Source organism: Prinia subflava, chromosome 18 (genome assembly GCF_021018805.1).
Source record: "Prinia subflava isolate CZ2003 ecotype Zambia chromosome 18, Cam_Psub_1.2, whole genome shotgun sequence".
NCBI classification, from domain to species: domain Eukaryota; kingdom Metazoa; phylum Chordata; class Aves; order Passeriformes; family Cisticolidae; genus Prinia; species Prinia subflava.
Window position 1 is genome coordinate 12,979,722 of NC_086264.1, and position 23,110 is coordinate 13,002,831.

Below are 23,110 nucleotides of genomic sequence, written 5' to 3' on the forward strand. Positions count from 1 at the left end.
ATTAGAAATGGTGTGAAAATACAGCTCTTCCATTCAAAAAAAAGAAACACAGAAACACACAACAAGTTGGTTTTGTTTAAATTTTTTTTTCTACTTTACTCCTCATGCTAATACATTTGTGACAAATATTATTTTCCCAGATGACATTTGTACAGTCGGTCTATAGGAAATGTCAGCCAAAGAAAAAAAAATCTGCATTAATCTGCATTCTGAAAGACTTCTCATTATTTCTCATCCAAACTAGGAGCTTACTAAATAACAAAATAGAATGCAAATAATTAAATAATCCAATTAAGCTCATACAAAGTTAGAGCTGTCCAGAAATAGCAGGAAAAAATTGCACACCATATTTCTAGGTGTATATATGATGTATAAGTGTATATAGGATTCAGTTAAGGAAGATGGGTGTATTGATTTTATGCACACTTTATATTCTTATCACTTGAATCATGTAGTTTAAAAAAAGCAAAGATAAATTAAGGTGATCCTGTGAGTCCAGTGGAATCTGTCAGGGGTCATCTTTATGAATTAAAAAAACAAATTCTGTGTGGGGACAAAAAGGAATGATCAAAAAATCTCCAGTGAATGAGATTTTAAAAATTAATGAAGGGGACTTAATTTTTTAAGCAGATTAGATTACACCTAATGTTTACAAGAAATTATTTCCCAAATTTTTGTTCTGAAAAGGGAGGCAATGAGCAATCATTCCCTGCTGACTTTCTCTGCCAAGGGGTCCCTCTTGATCTTCCTGCTCAGATTCACTGGTCAGATCTGACCACGCACCCTATCTTCAACCAATCCCTTATATCCTGTTGGTCTTCAGCCTCCTGAGAGTATTTTTATTCTATTCTTGTATTAAGGCTTTAGAGAGAGCATTTGGGGAGTTGTATTAAATTGTAATTTGCTTCTTCTTAATTAGTTATGTTGTTGACATGCCAAAAGGAAGTTGGAAGTTACTTACAGGTATTTATAAAGTGATTTATCTTTTCAACACACAAATAGGCAATGAAAACTTCTCCCTTACCCAAACCACGAGCAACACGCCCAGGACATTTTAGAGCTCTCAGGAAGGAGCTTCAAACATCCCTGCCCTACAAAGACTGTGAGAGTCTGGCAGAGAGAGATCTCTGCTGAGAGGAGCAGCAGAAGAGCTGCTGGTAATGGTGAGGGCAGCTTTGCTGCCAGGAACCAGCAAAGCAGAAGGCCCCAGAGTTACTCACGTGGAGCTGCAGAGGTCCAGGAGTGCGTGTGATCCCCTCTGTGCTCCCCAGGAACAGCCACTCCTGTGCCTGAGAATCCACGGGGGAATGCTCTGAGGAGTCCTGACAGGCACTGCCCTGGGAGTCACTGCTGAAAGAGCCTCACTGCAGTCTTTGTGCTTTTGGCAGCATCACTAAAATAAAAGGAAAAAAAAAAACTGAAAAAAAGGCATTCTTGGATCTCAATCTTGTTTTCTATTGTTGAGAATTATTGCTGAAACCAGAAGAATACAGCCTTGCCTCTGCTAGACAGGAACTGCAATGTTAAAAAATCAAAAACTTATTTGGGCTGGTAAACGGAGCCAACACAATATGGAAGTTAAAACATCAATAGAAATAATGTTTTTAGACATTGGATTTTTTAGAGGGGCATGTCTCTGTGTAAAAGAAATTTAACATACTTTTCCATCAATTTTTTAAAGTAATTTTTTAAGTTCTCTGTGCATATTTTGGGGTAAATTCAAAATTTAACTCAAATTTGAAAAGCATAGATAGCTTGTTTCTATGATATGTCTTCCCCCTCCTTTTTTTCTTTTTATCTGTTTTTCCTGTTGACAAAAAGTCAACAACTTTCAGTGTAGTATTTTTCTAGTGTCACAAATGTGACCTTGATCACCCCTTCTTCTGTTAAGTCTTCAGAACCTTCTTGTCACAGCCAGCCATACTTTTCCAGAACAATACTAAACAGCTGGAGAATTTATTCAGTCTTCAGTTCTAACTAGATCTTTTCCTGCTCCCTCTGATCAATCTGTCTTGAGTGCTGCTTTACCCCGGTGTATTGTTTTCTTTCTTTCCTGCCCACATTTCTGAACAAGTCTATTTAGATAGTCTGTTTCATCAATTTGAACATCAAACTCCATCATTACCTGTTTTGCCTTAAAAAAAAAATAAACTTTGTGGAATCCCACAACATCCTAACTTCAGAGCAGCTGTCTACCCAGTAAAATAAAGACACAACTTCATTGTCATGTGTTGGCATCCCTGGCACAGCCCTTGGTCTGAGCACAGGAAACAAGGAACTGCTCTTTCCTGTGGGCTGTGTTCAGTGCTCCAGACTGGAAACCTCTTTCTTCCTAACTGTGTTTGATTCCTGCCCTGTCTCTGCCACTGCTCATCCCACCCGTGCTGAAACAAAAGCACGAGCTGTCAGTGGGGTCAAATACTTCTGTTAATATTATTTTTTTATCCCAAAATAACACAGTGCAGTATCATAACTGTTTGTAACATCACTTGGATAAACACAGCTGCCAAATCAGGCAGAACCAGACGTGCTCTCTTCATGACAACTGTTCTCTCACCTATCCAAAGGCCTCTGACACCTCAGTGCAGAATTATCCCACAGCCTTCCCTGTCTGGAGTTTCCTTCTCACTCCTCAGTCTACTGGAAACAGTTCTCTGTGGCCTGCACCCCTTTTCAAAGCCAGACACGGTTCTAGGGTTGAGAACTAAACTTTTTCCTCTTTTTCTTTTTTTTTTTGTTAGTTGACTATTTGTTGCCGTATTTTAAAGTGCTATTCAAATCTGGAACACAACACATTGATGAGCTGCTAGACTTAATATGTGCATAGAAAACCACATATATATTTATATATGCTAATCCATCTAGAACACACCTTATTTAGGAAATGTATTATTAATTATGATCTCAATAATGGCAAAACAAGTAAAAATCAATGCAGTATGAATAATTCTGAAAGGAAAGATATTCTGTTTCCCAAAAATATTTGTTAACAAGCATGAACTCTGAAATATCTGTTTTCCTGACTTGCCTTATTTAGAGAAAAATTCTGAAAATCTCATTGGTTTCATTTTTTTTCTATTTCCATCTCATGACCCAATAAGTGAAAGGAGGTCACAGGCCGTGTTCTCAGCTTGTAAAAAATGGCTTGGCTAAGTGAGAGATCCTTTATGCTAGCTGAGAATCGAGCCCCACACTCCTAAACACTCCTCATTTACTATTTAAAATGTATTTTTAATTTAAAGCATATATGCCAATGAAATTTGGTACATATACACAGGAAGCTGTGAAGCACACTGCCCGTAATTACAAAAATGAAGGTCAGATTAACATCCAATATTAGTTTTTGCTAAGATAATTTATGTTCCTTCTAGAGAAAAGAAACACCAATGATTTTTTATCTGCACTTTAGAATGATACAATGCTACATGGGAGTTATTTTCTGCAGTGGAATTTTTAAAAGAAAGTGTTTAGGGAATTCAGTGAAGAGGAGATGCTGCCGTACAGTGTGGAAGGCTGAAATAGTCAGGGTAAGAAGCAGCTGTGTGTAGGGGTCACAAAGTAGTGGTGAGGGGACAAATCACATGTAATACATTAAAAATGTCCTGACAACTGCGAATAAATGAGTCAAAGCTGAGAGGAAATTTTAAACACAGAGAAGCATCCAAATATGCAGAGAGGAAAATCACACTGAAGGTTGGACTGATTTCAGTGACATGAAATGTAAAACTGCAGAACACAAAACAACCTAGGGAGAATAACCTTTAGGGACTAAGTGGGGAGAATGTTTATGCAAGACCAAACCTTCCAAGTAGATTCAATTTTCGGAATTACTGTTAAGAAAATATCTAAAGCCTTGAGAAGGAAGCTGCAGTGCCTAGCAAGGACAAGTTTCAGAGACAACTTTGGAGCCATGAAGTCCAGGGCATGTTATACAGGAGCATATATTTATGTGTTTGCTGGAATGTTTTTATCAGTGTCATAATTTTAAAGTTTTAAATCTAATTCTCCTACCAGCCACAACCAATCATATTCTATTGCAAATAACTTCTATGGGGGCATGAAGTTTTTTGCCACACCAGAATCTTATGGGGATTCTTAAACATAAATCCTCTGTTCTCCCGTAAGTCTACCCTCTCTGCTGGAATTTCCTTCTCAGAAAAAACCTCCTTTTTCCAGCATCAGTCACTCCTTTATGTCGGCTCTCGCGCTGCTGTACAGGAAAGGTCAGCTCCAAGCAACACCACGGAGTGTCATCCTCCCGACCCAGCACTGGATCCTTCCTCTCATCTCTGCTGGGTGCAGCACTGCTGCTTCCTCTCCTGTCTGAATGGCTTGGGAAGAGCACTCTTCTCCTTTTCAGAGTCTGCTGCCTTCCTCCCTTTTTATTTGGGGAAGAATAAAGCATAAACATCAGCACCTTCTTCTAACACAGCACCAATTCCCTGGCACCCAAACAAATAAATCAAAGCCACCACTATTAATGTTTTTTTGCAACTGAGATGATATGCTAAAAGGATACTTTGTGTTCCCCTCCCTTAAGAGAAATGCCAGATAAAAGTCTAACTCTGTTTAAATGGTGCCTGACTGAAGATCTTTAACATGTAGAATAGAAAAAGCAGTAAGAAAATAGTTCCTTTATCAGGCTATTCCCACCTGGCAGTTCAAACCTCTCCTACCAAAATGAGCTGAGAATGGAAAGTCTGGTTACATTTCTATCTGCCCTGGGCACCTCACCTGCCCTTCATAAAGTCTGTTCTATGTTCTACCTGCCCTGGACACCTCACCTGCCCTTCATAAAGTCTGTTCTATCTGTTCTACCTGCCCTGGACACCTCACCTGCCCTTCATAAAGTCTGTTCTATGTTCTATCTGCCCTGGGCACCTCACCTGCCCTTCATAAAGTCTGTTCTATCTGTTCTACCTGCCCTGGACACCTCACCTGCCCTTCATAAAGTCTGTTCTATCTGTTCTATCTGCCCTGGGCTCCTCACCTGCCCTTCATAAAGTCTGTTCTATGTTCTATCTGCCCTGGACACCTCACCTGCCCTTCCTCACTGCCAGGCCTGTACCTGGCACCTCTGGGATCACTCCACTGCATACCCAGTTGTATTCACCTGCATTTTCACTCTCCTGTTCTCACACAATACCCAGCCTGACAGTGGGACTCCTCTCTTTTCACTCCAGAGGTTTATTCAACAGGTTTCTAATAACTTACCCTTTTCCACTAATATTAATTATTCTTCTTTTTCACATTCTGACTAATATCTTTAAACCTTTCATCCTCCTCCACACTTCCTGATGTTTCTTCACTAGCCATTCATATTTCTTTGAACTTCTTCTTTCCTGTCAGAAGTTTATTCTCCTTCTACTTCTCTTTCAGTCTTTTTCTCCATGTCCATCTTTATTTCAATCCATATCTTTTTGTGAAAAGTCATCCTCAGTTTCATATACATCCTTTTCCAAAGGATTTTTAATTCCTAAAGTGACATCCTTGCTCTTCCTAATGGTAAGTTCAGGTCAGGTCAGAACACTGATGAACAAATGTCTACAAATTTGCACTAAAAGTGTAGTTTGTTACAGTGGATCTTTTCAGGCTTTTAGGTCCCTTCTTGCTTTAAAAGTTCCTTTTCTGTATTTAACTGTATCACCATGGAGAGGCTTGGCATGAAAGGCAAATCATGAAATGCACCAGCAATGGTTTCGTATCTTACACAGCCCTGTCCAATATTACCCACCCAAAGCAATCCGGGCATTTTCTCCCCACTAATTACTGGCAGCATCTGACCTGTACAATTAGAGAACAATATAACCACTTTAAATTTCACCACTTAACATTTCATTTACTAACCATGAGTATCTAATTTGTTAAGATTAGATAAGGCACTTTTATAGGTGGTGCTTTTGTAATGCAACCAAATTCCAGTCCAAATGAGCACAGAGCAAGGTGAAGACACCGTGTCACAGAAGAAGAAGCCTTCTGCCTCAATGAATAATTCATTTGTGAGCCATAAAAACCTGAGAACAATAAATAAATGTAATGTGCACCACAAAGCTTTGAGTGCAGAGTGGGGGTTACTCATTGAGCCCAGACAGTGGTAACAGTTTGGTGTGGCTGCCCTGCCGAAAGCTCCAGGACTCTGTTAACACAAGAAAAGCTGTGATCACATCCCTTCAACCTCAGGTGCAAAGAAAACGCCGCAGCAGAAAAGCAGCTCTCAATTGTTTCTAAAACAACTGAAGAAAATAAGTAGAACACACTGCTAATCCAAGCTGATGAGAAGAATGCAGAAAATTAAGAGACCTTTACTCCAAAAAGATCTTCGGTGGCTGGAGGCAAGGAGTGCAGGAAATTTCCTGTGGGCTGTAATAATTGCTGCCTGCCCTGGGAAAGGCATCAAGGCCAGAGCAGTCACGGCTCCAAGCGAGCACATCCTCTAATTATTGAAAAACCTGTGTAGAGTCTCAATGTTAATCAGTCTCTCAGAGACTTCAGCTTTATGTAGTTAGTGCAGATTTATGGCATTTTTCTTTTCTTGTTATTAAAACTGATATTTCACAAGGAAGAAACTATCTCCAGACAACTGTTAAAATGCAAAGTTTCAGCCATAAAAGAGAAGTGCAGAATTATTCTGAGACTATTCCACAGAGAACCCAAACAAGAAGGGTAAGAAACAAAACATCAAAGACACACGGAAAAGTGGGAAAAGATGAGACTTTAAAATATTAACTAAAGATGCAACAGTTGGCCTATAGATTCAAGAGGTTATAGTGTAATTAATTAAGTGCTTGTTACAATTAGGGAAATAAACAGCGCATATGCTAATGCAACATGAATAATACATAAATATAAAAAGTAAAACAAATCGAGAGGTTTGCACAGTCACATTACCGGAGTCATTTGCATTACTGTGTCAATGATGTACCTAAAAAACAAATACACAACTTCAAAAGTCTATTGCAAGGCCAGAGGTTGCTTCCTTTTAAAAGTGCTGCAGTAACAGGATAATGCACAAATTCCGATTATTCCACTGAGATGATTTTATATGATGTTTTGGTCCCCAATGCTGGAGCACCTTTGAAACATTATACACAGTGGTCTTGGACAAATAATATGTTTAATCAATAATTCAGATTTTCTACCAGCTGGGTCTGCAGATTTCTGGAAAATTAAGTGGGAAAAGTTGTGTGTCTCAAGATCTTTTCTCTTACATATTACATCAATCCCTACTTTCCAGAAGTACCTGCCACTTCATAAATAGATGAACTCTGGGAGAGTTCGCAGAAATGAAACCATAAGAATTGTGAACTTCTGTGTAAGTGACAAGATTTGAGAAGGGCTGGCGGTGGGGAGGGCAATATTCGTGTTATTCATACCTCATTTGGTTGTCATCGTTCTGAAAAATATGAAATAATAGATCTGATTTGTCTACAGGTTTTAATTTACTGGTGATGGCTCACTGTGCTCTTCAGTGGCCTAAATTAGCATCAAAATAATCTTTCTGGAAAGATGTGCATAAATACTGCATAAAACCTGACCGTAGATTGTACTTCTAACCCAAAAGAGGCACATTTATTCTGTCTAGGAAAAGACTGTGCAAGATACCCAATTATCTGTATGGGAACAGGAAGTTCAAAAGATGTAACTGGAATAAGCAGTGGGAATGCCTGAATCAGAGCACAAGGCTGGAATCAAAACAGGAGATGCAAACTGACACCTGACATCAGCTCTTTATTCCACTTAAGATGCTAATACTTGAAAAGAAAATAAGGACTAAAATACCGCGGCCATACGTGCAGGAAAGATGCAGAATCATTTCAAGTACAAAAAATTGTATGCAAAAGCAAGCAACGTGTTCAAGAATTCTCTTATCAGCATAGAAAGCTCTCAGATGTAAAGACATCTGGGACATTATTTTAGACTAACTTGCAGCTGTAACCTTAACTCTGGTCGTATGATAACTTAAATCGTGTTGTGCACTCAAAAGCGAATCACAGCTGCAGATTTTACTGCCTGGTTTACTCTGAAGGTGCCATCAGGTACAACAATGAAAGTACATTAAAGCACTGCAGGGTTTTATCTTCTATAAAGATTATGACCTAGTCCTACTCGCCACCAGAATAAATATTTCTCATCTCAAGATTGAACTTGAACAAACACCAGCTAATCCTGGCAGGTAAAACATCCCAGGGATGTGGGACCAGCATTTTATTCCCAGAATGACATTTGAAAGATGTCTCCCCACGTGAAGCTGGCTGTTACCAACACAACTAATCCTGCAATCCTTGTGGCAGCAGCAAACAGAGATGCCAGTGAGGAAAGCTGCGTGTGCTGCTGTGTTTGAGCCAGGCTGTGCTGCCTCTGGCTGCAGCAGGGTTTGTGTTCTTCCCAGTGCCTGGTGTGGATCTGTACTCTGGATTTGTGCTGAACACAGGGGTGAGAATGTGGAGATGTTTCCACTGCCACACTGGCAAGGGGGTGTGGGAAGGTGGGAAGAGACATGGCCAGGACAGGTGACCCCAGCTGACCAAGAGATGTCCCAGGCCATGTGACATCATCTATTCTTAAAATCAAGGCAGGTTCTACGCAATGCCTGTGCTTCACATACTTCAGGCACCACATTTCTCTATGATACTTTAAGAACATCTGCCAATTGATCAATTAATCAATCTGCCAATTGATTTGCAACAGAGAAAAGAAAGAAAGAAATTCCTGGTGGCTGTCTTTATAGCAGAGATGCTCCAGACCTCTTATCAACTTCATGTCCTTCCTCTGGATGTTCTCCAACAGTTCCATGTCCTTCTTATGTCAGCAGTACCAGAACTGTGCTCACTACTCCAGGTTATAAAGGTTCTGAGTTCATGGTCAAGCTCCAAGAAAAGCCACCCTTAGCATCACCCTCTCTGGAGCTGAGTGAGAGGTTTAAAATTCAGAGCACAATTCAAAGTTAAATTCTGTAACTTTCTGGGAAATGATGGTCAAGATGGAGCAAGACAGACAGCGTGCCTGAATTCTCTGCATCTAAGGGAACTGTGGTGTGAAAATGCTAGACAGATGTGTACTACAGTAGTGTGAAGTTTGTCTGTGGAAGAATGCCAAGAACATCTGTTTCCAATAAACCTGCCCTCCCAAAGCCTAATCCATGAGACACAAACGTGTTTCACATTTAGGGCACAATGTGACTCAACAGTCTGGGCCTTGTGGCTACCACAAGACAAAGGCATTGACGTCAAAGCCTTCTGCAACTGCCTGCAGATCCCAGTCTGCTCTTAGAGTGGCAATAATGCTTTTCCAGGATTTATGGCCTAAACTGTCATTTCCAGCTGCTGTCTTCTGCTCTACTCTCCAAAAGATTTTCCTTTGACCAGATAAGCAAGCAAAAGAAGGGTAAGGCTAGACTCAGTATTAACTTGAGTTACACTTGGACGTCCCTGCAGATGAGGGACAGTGAGTGTCCCCTCCATCTGTGAACGCTCTGTTCTGAGGCAGACCCATACAGAAGGAGTGAAGCCTGTGGCTTCTGCTGGGAAACTCCTGCTCCCCTGCTCTGGACATCTTGCAGGCAAAAATCTTCCTCTTCTTTGTGTGGCAGTGAAGAAAATCAAGCCAATGTTTCTGATTCCAGTAAAGAATCATTCCAGCAGCAGCACTTCACTGAATTCTCTGGCTTTATCAGTTCTGTTATTATTTTTGTATTATCTGGTAATTTAGATACAGTTGTTGTAGATTCTTCAGCCTGTGTTAGATATTCTCTGTACTCCCCAGAGTTTTGTATCCTGTTTCATACTTCTCTTGTTTTTATCAGTTGTCACCTATTGTGCCTCAGTATTTTACTCTCGGGTACTTCAATTATATATGAATGTGATGTGCTTCACAGCAGCTGCTTTCCATTTGCCATCTAAATATCTTTGTAGATGAATGTAGTAACCTACATTTAACTCCACAGGCAGTTGTGCAAATCTACTGCATTTCAGCTTTTGGGTTATGATGTGGTTATTTTGTCTGCTTGCTTTTATTTGATAATTGATTTCTAGATTTTTTTTTAATCCTCTGCTTTCCAAATCAAAAATAAAATGGGAAAAGAGAAAAAACCCGACTGGTTAGGAAAGTCACAGAACTTATTCCTAAACCTGAAGGGAAAGAGGCTGGCTTGGGATATTAGAGGGCTCATCTCTAAGGTTCCCTTGGGCTCCCTTGGTGGTGCTCATTTACTTAAGTTCAGCAATTTTTTAAGAAAAGTTCCATTACAACACAAGGTCGCTTGCCTGGTTTCAATGTCTTAGCAGAAGTAATTATTTGCAGAGCACTGGTAACACCTCACCAGACTGATTTTCAGGAGTGCTTTCATGCCACAATTAAGCAGAATCTGTTTCCCCTGTACTCCTATAAATAAGACACTTTGAAAACAGAGAGGCAAGATCCCTGCTCTGGTATTGCCTACAGAGATAAAAGGCAGGTAAAGAAGGTGGCAGCCAAATGAGCTGGCATTAACATTTATAGGAATATCCTCTGACTATTTCCAGAAAATAGCTGCAATCTCTGAGACACAAATATTTGTTTGATATTTTTATAATCTTTTTATGTAAATATAAATACACTGAAGGAAAAGCAAGTATACCTCACATCACACTTCCCTGTGCTCCTTATACACTGTCACAGGATAGTGAAATAGAATTTAGTATCAGCTTCTTATAACTTTGAGGTCGGGCTCTAAGTCTTATTAATTATATGGAATAAGAATCAGTCCACCACATTTTATAAACCATTTTTATCAGGGTTGTTTGGGTTTTTTTCCTCAGATACTTGTCAGATATCTTTGCCTCAGTCTACAGTATTTAGAAAATATTCTGTGTAGAAAACATATGCTGAAGAAAAATGAGCTGCCCACAAAGGTTATGGCTGACCACAAATGTTTTAAAGGTGTTCTCAGTTCTTAAAGTTTCTTCACAGAGCACATAATGATCTTCTCAAAGTCATGGAAAGTAGAGGGCTTTTGTGGAAGACTGAATTTTAGACTAATAGAACAGATTCTTAAGCAGTCATCTTGCCGCTTGAATCTAAAAGTAAAATTTAATATAATATGCCAGTATTCAGAAAAATGTATAAAACAATAAGCATATATTCTTGCAGGGAAAAAATCCCAGTGCTAGAAGAACAGCAAATAGCTGCATTGGAGAAAAATATTCACAAGAGAAGCCTTCAATTTATAGCAATAATACATCATATTTGTTTGGAATTTTGCTTTTCTAAATCCCATGTGCACCTAATACTTCTTTTAGAGTATTTTGAAATAATTTTAAAAGTAAATAATTTGGTAGGACTGATTTGAGTGGCAGTCTGAGTAATCAGGAAAACAGCATGAAGAAATGGTAAGTAAATACAAATCAAAACACATCAAGAAGTAAATGTCTGAAAAAAACCCAGCAATGCACTAGGGAATTCTCTGACTTCAAATCTGTGCAAATACAGATTGAACTTAAGATGTGTTGTTATTGGTTAAACCATTTTTAATGAAATATAAAGACCTATGTGCTCTTAAATGGATAATTTATGTGCAATGTTATTGTCTCCCAAGGTTTAATTAAATGTTTGCCTTGTGGCTAATCAGCTACAATTAATTAATGAAGCCTATATTCATGTCACTGATAGGGAAAGTTAAAATGGCCTCTACTGTAATTTCAGTATCACTTTTGTGTCTGGTTAATAACAACAATCTAATATATGAGAAACGTCCACAAAATAATTTGGGAGGGACACTAGGACAAAGTTCCTGTAGCACAAAGGGCAGGTTTACCACAATGCCTAATTTCATCTTTGGAGGTAAGTACCCAGCAGTACTGGATGTGGAAGTATACGCTTACAAAGTGCTTTTCACCCCCAAAATTTCCAAAATTCAATTTAAACACCTACTCTGCCAAAAAAGGAGCAACATTTCCTAGCCCTATGGATAGAAAAGAGTTTACACAGTGGAGCATGAACATCCATTAACCACCAGACCTACCGAACCTAAAGGTTATTTTCCTTTCCATGCCTTTTCACTCCTGCTACTTCGGAGTGCAAAACTTCGGAGTTTCAGCTTGCTGGGGAATAAAATAAGTAAGTCTGCCAGCTGAATATCAGCATCTCTTGCTGGCAGTCTTTCTTATTATTTCAAATCATTTTTTTTCACCAATTTAAGCATAATTTATCATACAAGGAACAGAACTGTACAGGATAATCCCACTGTCATTGCTTAAGTCATTCATTTTGATTGTAGCTCCTTTGATTTAGTTAGATTCTCATTCAGCCACAAGCCACAGCTCGTGCAGAATCATGAAATTCACTCAGAGGAGTCTGAAAGGCTGTAAATACTGCTGTCTTCCATTAGGATAAAGAAAGGCATAATTAATTGCTGTACACTTAGAATATTGGCTGCATATTTTGTCTCAGGAAATGAAAACTTACTTAAGAATAACTTATTTCTCTTGGGGTTGTAAAGACATCTTTATCTGTACATCACTGTTCTTTTACCCAGGCTTCCTTTTATTATAGAATGAAGACTACACAAATTAATGTTTTAGAACTATTTAGCTGAGCTGTCCATGGAACAGCTTGTCCCAGCATACACCAGAATAAACAGATAATCACACACTGAATACTGAAAATACAGCAGAGTTTTCTAAATGTGATTACAGTGGCTTTTTCTCCCAATTACTAATATTAGTTCTAAACATAAAACATTTTTTTAAATGCTCTATAGGATAAACAGTCATAACCTAATTCTGATTACAATTTCCTATTCAATCATGAAGGAGACCTTCAAACTCACTTGCCTGAGGCGCTGAGAAGCTCCAGGTCTTTGACGCTCATGAAAGGAAGATAACAACCACTCTTCAGGGGAGAGAGATTTTATTATACATACCCCGTGGGTTTTTTTTATCCTTTATCAAACTGCACCTTTGTGGGCCTTTAATTTCTTAATGGGTTGTTTATCCTTTACCCCATAATTCATGATGATAAGCTAGATGTCACAGAGATATTGTTATGATGATGAAAAACTCGTACTGATGAGCTGAGTCAGTGATGTAGTTTGATTAACTTTTTATATAAATCTTTCTAGACAGCTTTCAAAAGAAGGCCAAACAAGTCAGTTGACAATGTTACAAATGTTTCAGTAGATGAAAACCCATCTGATGCAGATTTATAAAAATACCTGAAACAAGTAAACAGAACTAGGAGGAGATATTGATGGCACAAATTTTAGTTTATCATAGTACTATTTTAACATACAAAGTGCATGCTGGGGCACTTTTGTCTGTAATGCATGTGGAATACAGGACTTAAAATTGCATGATATAAAGGCTTAAGAGCATGATTTTGGAAAGCTGTATGACCTGCAATTCCAACTTTGATGACTAATTTTATTAGGTGCTCTCAGGCAAATGCCAAGAAAATCTTTGTACACTGATTGCTACCTGGTAGCACTCTCAGTGTTGCCCCCCTCCAGTTCCCTGGTTTTTAACAATTTGGCCTTTCTTATTTTTGTTTTCTTCATACTTTCCACCGCGATACTTTAGTTTTCACCACGCCTCTCCCTCCTTCCTCCCTTCTAAAGCAAAGGACTGGGGACACTTCAGGTTTGCAGCTTTTTTGTGTAGCGGACAAAAAGATTGATAAGAAACAGGAAACTCAGAACTACCAGAGACCAAAGGTGGACAGGCAGGCAGGAATCAAAGTGCTTCTTTTTCTAATGAGCAGTATTCAAGTGTTTAGTATTCAGGAGCATCCACATATGTCCTGGTGAGTTTTGGACATTCCTTTTCCATGTGACCATTAAAAGTGCACAAACACACTTCCTAAGGATACCAGCTACACATAATGATCAATACATTGCACTTTTTGCCTCTCTAGGTTACACTTTTGAATATGTCAATGTCTGAAATCAATTTTTTTTCCAAACAAATCAATTCTTCACACAGTTTTTGCAAAGAGCACCTGCTATAAAATATTGTCATTCCTTGGACATTATCCTTGCTTACAGAACTGGGGGAAAACCTACTCTAATGAGTGCTAGACACTGGATCTTCTTCCATGGACAGACATCCTTTCCCTTTAGGACCTGCAGGCCATTTCTAGGCACATTAAACTGGTGCTAGAACACAGCATTGTAATAGGAGCTGGTTTCATCCTTAACCACAGAAAGGCTACTGCCTCCTCATATTACTCTAGAGATGCAGACTGCCTTTGATTCTGTGCTAAAGAGTGTTCTCTCTAGCTAACATATTGTTTGGCATGCAGGATCCTTTGAACACATCTCCATAAAAAAATTCTTACTTTGCTTCCAAGTCAAATGAATTATATATGGTTAACACAGGAGATGTAGCCATGACATAAATGTCTGCTTGTGAAGTACTTCAGATATCATTCCAGAATATTAAGAGTAATTTAAAATCTCCTGGTTTATCTTTTTGGTTTTTAAAAGTTTTCTTTCTAAGTTTATGTACAGGTTACAAATAATAGTGTCATTGAAGAGCTTGATCCAAAAAGCCAAATGATAATAAGTCAAATGCTTTACTGAAGTCTAATTAAATTACATCGATAAGCAAAACCTGCATCCTCATTAAGGCAGCAAAGCCTGGTTGCCAGGCTCTATTTTTCTGCCAGGATATATAGATTTTTTTAGCAGAAGCCCACAGTAATTGGAGATTTCTTTCTTCTTTTAAACTATTTGTTAACTGAATTAACAATATTGTCTATTTTGCCTGATCAATGTCACTTTGGTAAACTATAATTATCCCATTTATTCTTTTAAGGTATTAGAACAATACTAGCTTCATCCTCCTTTAAAAAGTCTTAGCGTTTCTAGAACTTCTGAATATGAACATTGATGGACATGTTCATTCCAAAAGCTTTAATGGCAGTTTTCTTCCAGTAACTGAACCATTCTCCCTCATCTTTGAATAGAAAACAACTCTTCAACACTAACAACATAATTACATGGGCTGCCCTCTTCCCAAATGACAGAACAAATATGTGTATCTTTAACATTTGCAGTTTGTCACTGATTAAGGTTTAAGCTCTCATCTTCAGGTCTTATTAGGGTTTTTTTACTGTTCAGATAATTTTCTGTATTCTGTTCTTGCAAAAACGCCTCCAATTTCCTCATTTTAATTCAGTTGACCATATGTACATTTCCCTCAGAACCTTTTATTTGCTACAGCAATTTCCTACAATTCCTGCCTGTCAGTGCACATGACCAACAGCACATTCATTCCCCAGTTTTGCAGATATTTGCCTTGTAAACCGCCCTGGTTTTCAGCAAACATATTCCTTAGATGTGGCATTCTGACTGAGTGGCTATCTGCACTGCACCTTAAACCACTTCCAATTATTATTATTCTCCCACTTCAGATTAAATTTCTTCTCCCGACAGACTTACCTTGTAATAGCATTCACCTTTATCAAATTAGCACTTCCAAAGGATTAAGTATGTGTATTATTGGCTTGGACTTAATTCTGTTTGCACATATCAAATGTGATCAAATCATTATCAGCTATACCTAAGCTATGGCTAATTTTTAGTTCTGTGATCAATTCCTTTTCATCTGACAAGATGAGGTCTAATATAGAATTCCTCTGTGTTGGATGCAACATTTTTTGAGTTCGGAAATCGACATTTTAAATATTTTGGAATTCCGAGTACATTTTAACACTGGCAGCATGAGCCCTTCAGCACATGTCAGTCAGACTGAATTCACTCCGTGCTTTCCTGTGTGTTGTATGTGGGTAAGGCACAGGTCATGCTGTTCTCCAGTGTGATTTGATATCAGCTAAGTACCCTGTCAGCTTCTGACTTATCCACTAGAACACTGACCCAGAAACATCCAGGATCCTTTGTTTCCGATTGCCATCAACTCAGAAACAGGTAATGCCATTTTTTAAGTGCTTTCTGTCCACTTGATCCTTCCAAAATAGATTATAGCAATTGATTCTGACATGCCTGTTTTCTGAACAGTTGTAGCAATAAAAACTAGGTCAAATCCATGGTAAAAAAATGATCTCCTGCTGGTGTCAAGTTTCCAACACGAAAAAAGAAGTCATAGAAAAATCTCTGCTCTTTATATTCTGTAACATCCCAACTGGGTTTCCCTTATAGATTTCATTGGTACATAGCAAAAGCTCATTGATTCCTTCTCAATATTTCCATTTCTGACCAGCCCCCAGACACCCAAGCAGGCCAGCCCCTTAGAGCAGCTCCTTTGTGACAGTAAATTAAGCAGCAAACTCTCATCAACAGAAAGCGAGGACATTTTCCACAAACCCAATGCCTTCACGTCGTCACTTACTCAGAGATTCAGTCTAATGCTTTTTCTGCTTGCTCTTTCCCAGTACTCAGAAGTCCTGAAGGATTTCAGGGAGGTTCAGAGGTCCTGGAAGGATGGAGAACAGAGATGATTCGGGGACTGGAGCATTGGTCTAACAGGTAAAGGCTGAGATAACTGGGCTTGAGATAACTGGGAGGGGATCTCATGAAGGTCTGTCAGTCTGTGCAGGAGGGATGCCAGGAGGATCCCAGGCTCTGCTCAGGGGTGCTGGGCAATGGGACAAGAGGCAATGGCAGAAACTGATGCACAGGAAGATCCACCTGAACATGAGGGAGAACTCCTTTACTGAGCAGTGACCACACATGGAGCAGACAGTCCAGAGAGACTGGCTTCCCTCATGGAGGGACCATCTGGGCACAATGCTGTGCCATGTGCTCTGGGACAACCCTGCTTAAACAGGGAAGTTGGACCACATAACCCACTGGTCCCTTCCGACCCTAACCCTTCTGTGATTCTGTGAAAGAAGAAAAGCTGCTTACTGCAGGTGGCCATCTACCATCTGAGAGATTGCCCACACTACCCAAGGTGTCCATACGATTCTGGCTCTTCGCTCACCAGCTTCAGAAACTCGCTGAGCTTTGAGGGACGCTCCCGTTTGAGGCAGCTCCCCTGAGCTCCTGGAAAGCGCATCCACACCTCGGGCCGTGCCGATTGCTCACGGCCCCTGTGTATTCCAGGGTCCAACCGGGCACCAGCGCCTCCCCAAGCCCGCCGGGAAGGGGCGGGATGGTCTGTGAGGGCGCCGGCCCGCCGGCCCGTGAGGCGCCGCCCGGCCCGTGAGGCGCCGCCCGGCCCGTGAGGCGCCGCCCGGCCCGTGAGGCGCCGCCCGGCCCGTGAGGCGCCGCCCGGCCCGTGAGGCGCCGCCCGGCCCGTGAGGCGCCGCCCGGCCCGTGAGGCGCCGCCCGGCCCGTGAGGCGCCGCCCGGCCCGTGAGGCGCCGCCCGGCCCGTGAGGCGCCGCCCGGCCCGTGAGGCGCCGCCCGGCCCGTGAGGCGCCGCCCGGCCCGTGAGGCGCCGCCCGGCCCGTGAGGCGCCGCCCGGCCCGTGAGGCGCCGCCCGGCCCGTGAGGCGCCGCCCGGCCCGTGAGGCGCCGCCCGGCCCGTGAGGCGCCGCCCGGCCCGTGAGGCGCCGTTGCCATGGCGAGTTCGCGACGTCCCGTGAGGGGTCGGGCCGGCGGAGAGCTCGCCCTGCGGCAGCGCCATGAGCCCAGGTCTGTGGGCCGGGGAACTCCGGCTGAGGGGAGTCCATTTTATCGGTACCGGAGCCAAGGGCAGGGTGTGCAGCGGGGCAGGTGAAGGCAGCAGCGGAGCTGTATTCGCAGAGCCTCAGGGACGGAGGGCATTGAGGATACGGATCAGGCTGGGCCATGACCTCGTCCAGGTCTCTTGGGCCAAATAGCATCTATCACACTGGCTGTAAATTTCACAAATTTATTGTTAGTTTTTATTTTTAAAATCAGTTTACACGATTACTTTCAGTGTAATAAAGCAGCCTGCCAGTAAGGCTGTCCTGTCACATTCTGATGTCCCTTTGTATCCAAGTAGCAGCAGATATGCCCACAAAGACAGCCGTGTGTTGTATCCATCCCTGCTCCTTCACCTCCTCACCTCCCTGGGAAATCCTGCAGTGAACACCTCAGAAAATGTGTAGGAAGAGCAAAGAGGCAGCCAACAGGTCTCCCAAAAGGTGCTGGGAAAGGCACCATTGCTGCCAGCTAATATATAAAATATCTACTAGTCTGATGCTGATCATTCAGTACCAAATTGATTCAGATCTAATACTTATTTCCCAAAAAATAAATTTCTTTTCACTAAATGTAGCAAATAGTTAAATTCTTTCCCCCTCTCTTATTATATTCTGTTTTTCCATCCCTATTAAAAGTTTATGCCTTCAGGCCTACCAGCAGGGCATGCAATACCTACATTAAACCAAATTTAAAAGTAAGGGTGCTCCTGCTGCTAACGTCCTCAGATCACAGACATGCAAAATGAAGGAACTGGCAGCTGAAACTTTAATGGTAGAAGTGTAGACTGAATACTTGGGGAAAAAACACAGTAGCTCTATATGACAAAAAAGTCCTATTAGCATTTATGTACTTCAAAATGACAAGCCAGACAATTCTAAATAACTGCGGGGCTTTTGGCTTTTGTTTTAAGTAAAACCCCGTGTTGTAAGTATAGCATTACTTACATTTTTTTCCTTCAAAAGCTTGTTTCTGTTACGATTATGTAGGATTCTGAACATTAACACAGTGCCTGTCGTTGCTTTGCACCCTGTATATTCCATCATTTGTCCATGTTGTGTATTAAGTTAAAATATTATCAGTACTTGGACCTAGACATCTTGAGGAAGCACAGGGAGCCCCGTGCAGGTTCCTGAATCAGCTGTCCCTAGGGAAATCAAAAACACCTCAGGGAAAGAGAGAAACCCACGGAAAGTTCAACAGTGACCATTCCTTGGTGTTACATCCTACTGAAGTAATGCTGTGATTTGTGTGGACTGCAGTTGGGTTTTAATGCACTGGAAATAACAGAGAGTGGGCTGGGAGGCAGCACAGGAAGGAACAGAAAGGACATTGCTGTGAAGGGCTTGTTCCAAGTTGGTTTTATTTGCTTTAGTCCAAATGAAGGTGTTGCCTGAAGACATCCTGCAAAGCCCCGGGGAACATCCCAAGTTCTTGGAGCAGCCTCTTTGCCCCCCATTAGACTTTGCAAGGTGGGTACCTCTCCTCTTTCAAAGCATCATTTGTGCTGTGAACAGCTTCAATCAGCCGTGCCAAAATTACAAATTATCTTTGCTCTGTCACAGTATTTAAAACTACAAAATTCATAGGCAAGCAAATTCTCTCTTAGGAAAGTTCCACAATTAAAAGAGAACAAAAAAGAAGGTGTCCATTGGATTAAAATGCATTTCTCGTTAATAACTGAGTGATTTAAAATTAAATAAGGGCCAACTTATAGGTGAAGTAGACTCTTTTTATACACTGTATGAAGTACTGTAAGTCATTATGGAAACATCAGAGAAATAAGGATAAAGCAGCTTGTAAAAGGCAAGTGACAACATCTGGAAGAAAAGAAACAATGTCTTTTAGCAAATGCCATCCTCATCTGGATTTTTACAATCCTGTAAAAAGAAACAATGTCCATTCCAAGTCACAGTCTCTTTGCTTCACATTGAGTAATTAATTAATTAATTTTAATGTTTCTAATTCCCATTGCATATCGGAAGCCATAATGATTTTCTTGAGCTGAAGCAGTGTCCTAGTGTATTTTTTCCTGAGTATCACCCGCCCATATTTTCTGTGTACAATACAGGTTATTACAGAACTTATGTAGAAAGTTTTTTGGGGTTTTTTTCCCCTTTGCTGTAGTTTTCTTTAAGGGTGTTACCAATCAGAAGTCAGTTCATACTTCAGCTATAAGGCAGGTGGAATTTTAAATTGTATATGATTCTAAGGGCTTTCCCCCTGGTTTTTTTTAAATTTATTTATTAAGATACCTTTATAAAGACAATGGAAAGGCATCAGGCCTTTCACTTGTAGTTCACTGTTTCAGTTTGGGCATTTTGACTTTCTCTCCCTTCTTCCAAAGATCTTCCTAAATGTTGATTATTCCAGTGTGAAAATGTTGATATTGAATACATTTTGGTGTTGATTATAAATGAATTTTCATGGCAATATCCATTGTACATTTAGCCAGACCAGCAGAAATTGCTATGAGTTAAGTGCAGCCTGGAAGCACAAACCTCTGCTGGTGCCATTCAGCAGCAGCAAATTCTGGAACAAATTTAAAGGCACTATTTGTGAGGGAAGTTCTCACTGTTACATTGTTTTAAATACAAATATGTCAAAATATCTCTGCTTTGCTTAGCTATTTTGTTTTCATTTAAATGAACTTTGTGAAGTGTCTTTGGTATTCTCAGAGCAATAAGGAGTGTGATGCTTATATTAGCTAACATTATGAAAAGAGTTTATTCCCATCACTGTAATGAAAGACAGCAGTGGAAAACAGACAGAGAAAGAGCAAAGTAATGGATTTATGTGGAACACTAATGCTGGATTTCTTTTATCTTTGAGTGATTAACCAGACAATCTCTGTGCTCTTTCTCAGCAGAACAGAGATAAATTCACATTTCTTTGATAAAGATAACATCCTCCACAGCTGGGATATCAGATTCTTGTGGGCAGTGGGCACCTATCAGCCTTTCCAGGCATCTCGTGTGTGTCAGAGTGGAGAGGCAGAGGTGCAGTGGCTGAAGTGAGAGGTGAAATGGAGCACAGTTCAAATTCTAAACCTCCATCCATGCACCCTGAAATTCTGCATTATTTTAATGACCTTCCCATTATCCCCTCAGTGGAGCACCACTCTGCTGCTCAGGAGCAGTATTAAAAGATTGCACTGCACCAAGGAAAACATTTTGAGTTGAATTTGGGAATTCTGTTCTTGATTTGCCTTTCTTTTCAATTTTGAAGAAGGTAAATATGAAATAGATTGGACCATTCTGGTCCATACTGATAATACAAAAACGTAACGGGTCTGATTTAGGAAACAGTTTAAATATGGATAGCCTAATCAATTATTACTGATTTAGCTAATACACAGTTTCTTCTAGTTTAGACAGAAATATCAGACAACCAGATCCCTGAAAGCTAATACCACCTCTGTTTTCTTTCACAACTAAAGATCTGAACTAACTACGGACCAAAAAATTAAAAAGATATTTGTATGTGCTTATGGAATGTCTGATATATTACTTTGTCAATATTTCAGTGTTTAGCTCTACTTGGCAATGATAATATATTATACATGCTGCAGAAGTCTGTGTTAGCACCTTACAGTGTTTCTTTTCTTTTTTTTCATTTAAATTTAGGATTCATTTGATCAAAGACCAAGATGCCATAGATGATTATTTGGCGAAGAATATCAAAGGGGTGTCACAAGAAGAAGCCGCTGCGTAAGTTGGCTTTTTCGAGGCATTTTAACATCCATAAGTTTATTGTTTCCTTTGTTTCTAGTCATCATAGTAATTTAAATTTAAAGTTCCCTAGGCCCTACCCTTTTTTGTGGAACTTGGCATTTAAAAATTGAAGTGGGTATTAAATAATGATGTTTCAGTTACTCCTGATGTTAAATATATCAAAGCATTTATCTCCTTGGTTTTACTAATTTGTATATTTACTAATTAGATCAGATTTGTAACATTGTTGTTAAGATTGTGTCAATAATTATTATATTGTGCTGCCTTTTTCTTTCCCCTTCTCTTTTTTTTTCTGAGCCTTTGTGAAATATCTCCTTTGGGGTGGGAGCTTAGTGTACCAACATACACGTTCCTGTAATTCTGAATTACTATTTAGCCAAGCCCAAGTGCTGACTTCTGTGGTGAAGCATTTAATACCCCATTAGTTATTTAAAAACCCAGTGAGTGAAAGAAATCTAGATAACTTTTGATTTCTTACAGCTGAGGTATTTACATTTAGAAGTTACAAGAGACTATGAGTGACTTATTCTTCTCGAGTCTTTTAACAGATCTGGGGTTCAGCACCATCAAAATTAATGAATGAATTCTAACAAAGTGGATTTCTGGTTCTTAAGTGAGCTGATTTATTTATTTCAATATTTAAATAATAAAAGGATGCATATACAAGGGCTCTAGGCACCTTAACAATGAATATTGCAGGATCACCCTTGCAGCATAAAAACATTCTAGCAGTCAGACAGGAATTCCACAGCTAGCTTCTTGCACAATACGCTTCTTTTCTCCTTCCTAGCCTAGGAGAGTGCCTGCAAACCTTCCCTAAAAACTCCCACGCTGAAATCTAGAAAATTCCTGGAAGTATTACACAGGCAGTCACTGCTTTTTTAGGCGGGTTCAAAGGGCATTCTACAAACAAACAAAAAAACAATGCAAAAAATCCTCCAAATGACGTTTTTATATCTAAACACTGAGTCTGAACGTTGTGGGAAAGGAAACCATCAGGACATCCACAATGAAGTAATTTTGTCATCTGTTCTGCAATACTACACAAAGTGGAGTTCCCTTACAGTTTTACAAGAGGCTGTTTTTCCAAAGTTACCAAAGCCTCTTAAAAGATTAAACTGAAATATCATATGTATTCTGGTTTATTTCTCTGGAGATTGTTAAAGTGCCTACTTTAAAAGGTTACATTCATGTTCTGTGCATTTAATTCTTCTTGGAATTTTAGCTTTTGATAATAAATCAGCAGTTATGAAATTTCTCTCTATATATATAATTTACTGATGGTGTTCTACAACCTTGATAAAATCAATTGAGAGCAAACAAAAGGTAACAAACTAACGACACAGCTGCATTAGTACTGTGCTAATCTAGGCAGAAAAAACTACATGCATCAAATGTAATCTAAACCCAATTTATTAGATAAGGCAATGCCCTGTCTGTGAATGATCTTTCTGAAATCAGTGTGATGCTTGGCATGTCTCAGCAGGCAATGGGAGTTATTATTTTGAAAATGTGAGAGATGGTGTGTAATATGGTGTGTAGTTTTTCAATATTGTTTCCATTCCAGAAGCAATTACTGCACTTCTTTTTAAAAGGACTGCATTTCCTTCCTCTGATATATAAATATGTGTACTTTTGTTTAATATGGAAGTTAACTTAATATGCCAGTGATTATTTCGTCAAGACAAATTGATGTAGCCACAATCCTGCTTAATATTAAACACCCTTTATTTAAAGTGTACGTTAGGTAAACAAGAGATTTATTATCTTCTAA

At 39.9% G+C, this 23,110-nt stretch overlaps 1 protein-coding gene and 1 long non-coding RNA gene across 2 annotated transcripts in view; one reads left to right on the plus strand and one right to left on the minus strand.

Annotated features, from left to right (window-relative positions):
• Nucleotides 1-9: 9 nt before the first annotated feature.
• Nucleotides 10-17,106, minus strand: LOC134559925 (uncharacterized). Its single transcript, XR_010082626.1, has 3 exons — nt 16,858-17,106; nt 16,323-16,406; nt 10-1,393 (listed from the first exon to the last, which is right to left on the minus strand). It is a non-coding gene; the product is annotated as an uncharacterized LOC134559925 (long non-coding RNA).
• A 329-nt stretch (nt 17,107-17,435) lies between these two features.
• The window catches only part of TTC29 (tetratricopeptide repeat domain 29), a 78,689-nt gene continuing 73,014 nt past the window's right edge, over nt 17,436-23,110 (plus strand). Inside the window, exons 1-3 of the mRNA XM_063415255.1 lie at nt 17,436-17,569; nt 18,978-19,074; nt 21,229-21,312. Of these exons, the coding sequence (XP_063271325.1) occupies nt 17,560-17,569; nt 18,978-19,074; nt 21,229-21,312 (191 nt within the window). The 5' untranslated portion in view covers nt 17,436-17,559. The remainder of the gene's footprint in view (nt 17,570-18,977; nt 19,075-21,228; nt 21,313-23,110) is intronic.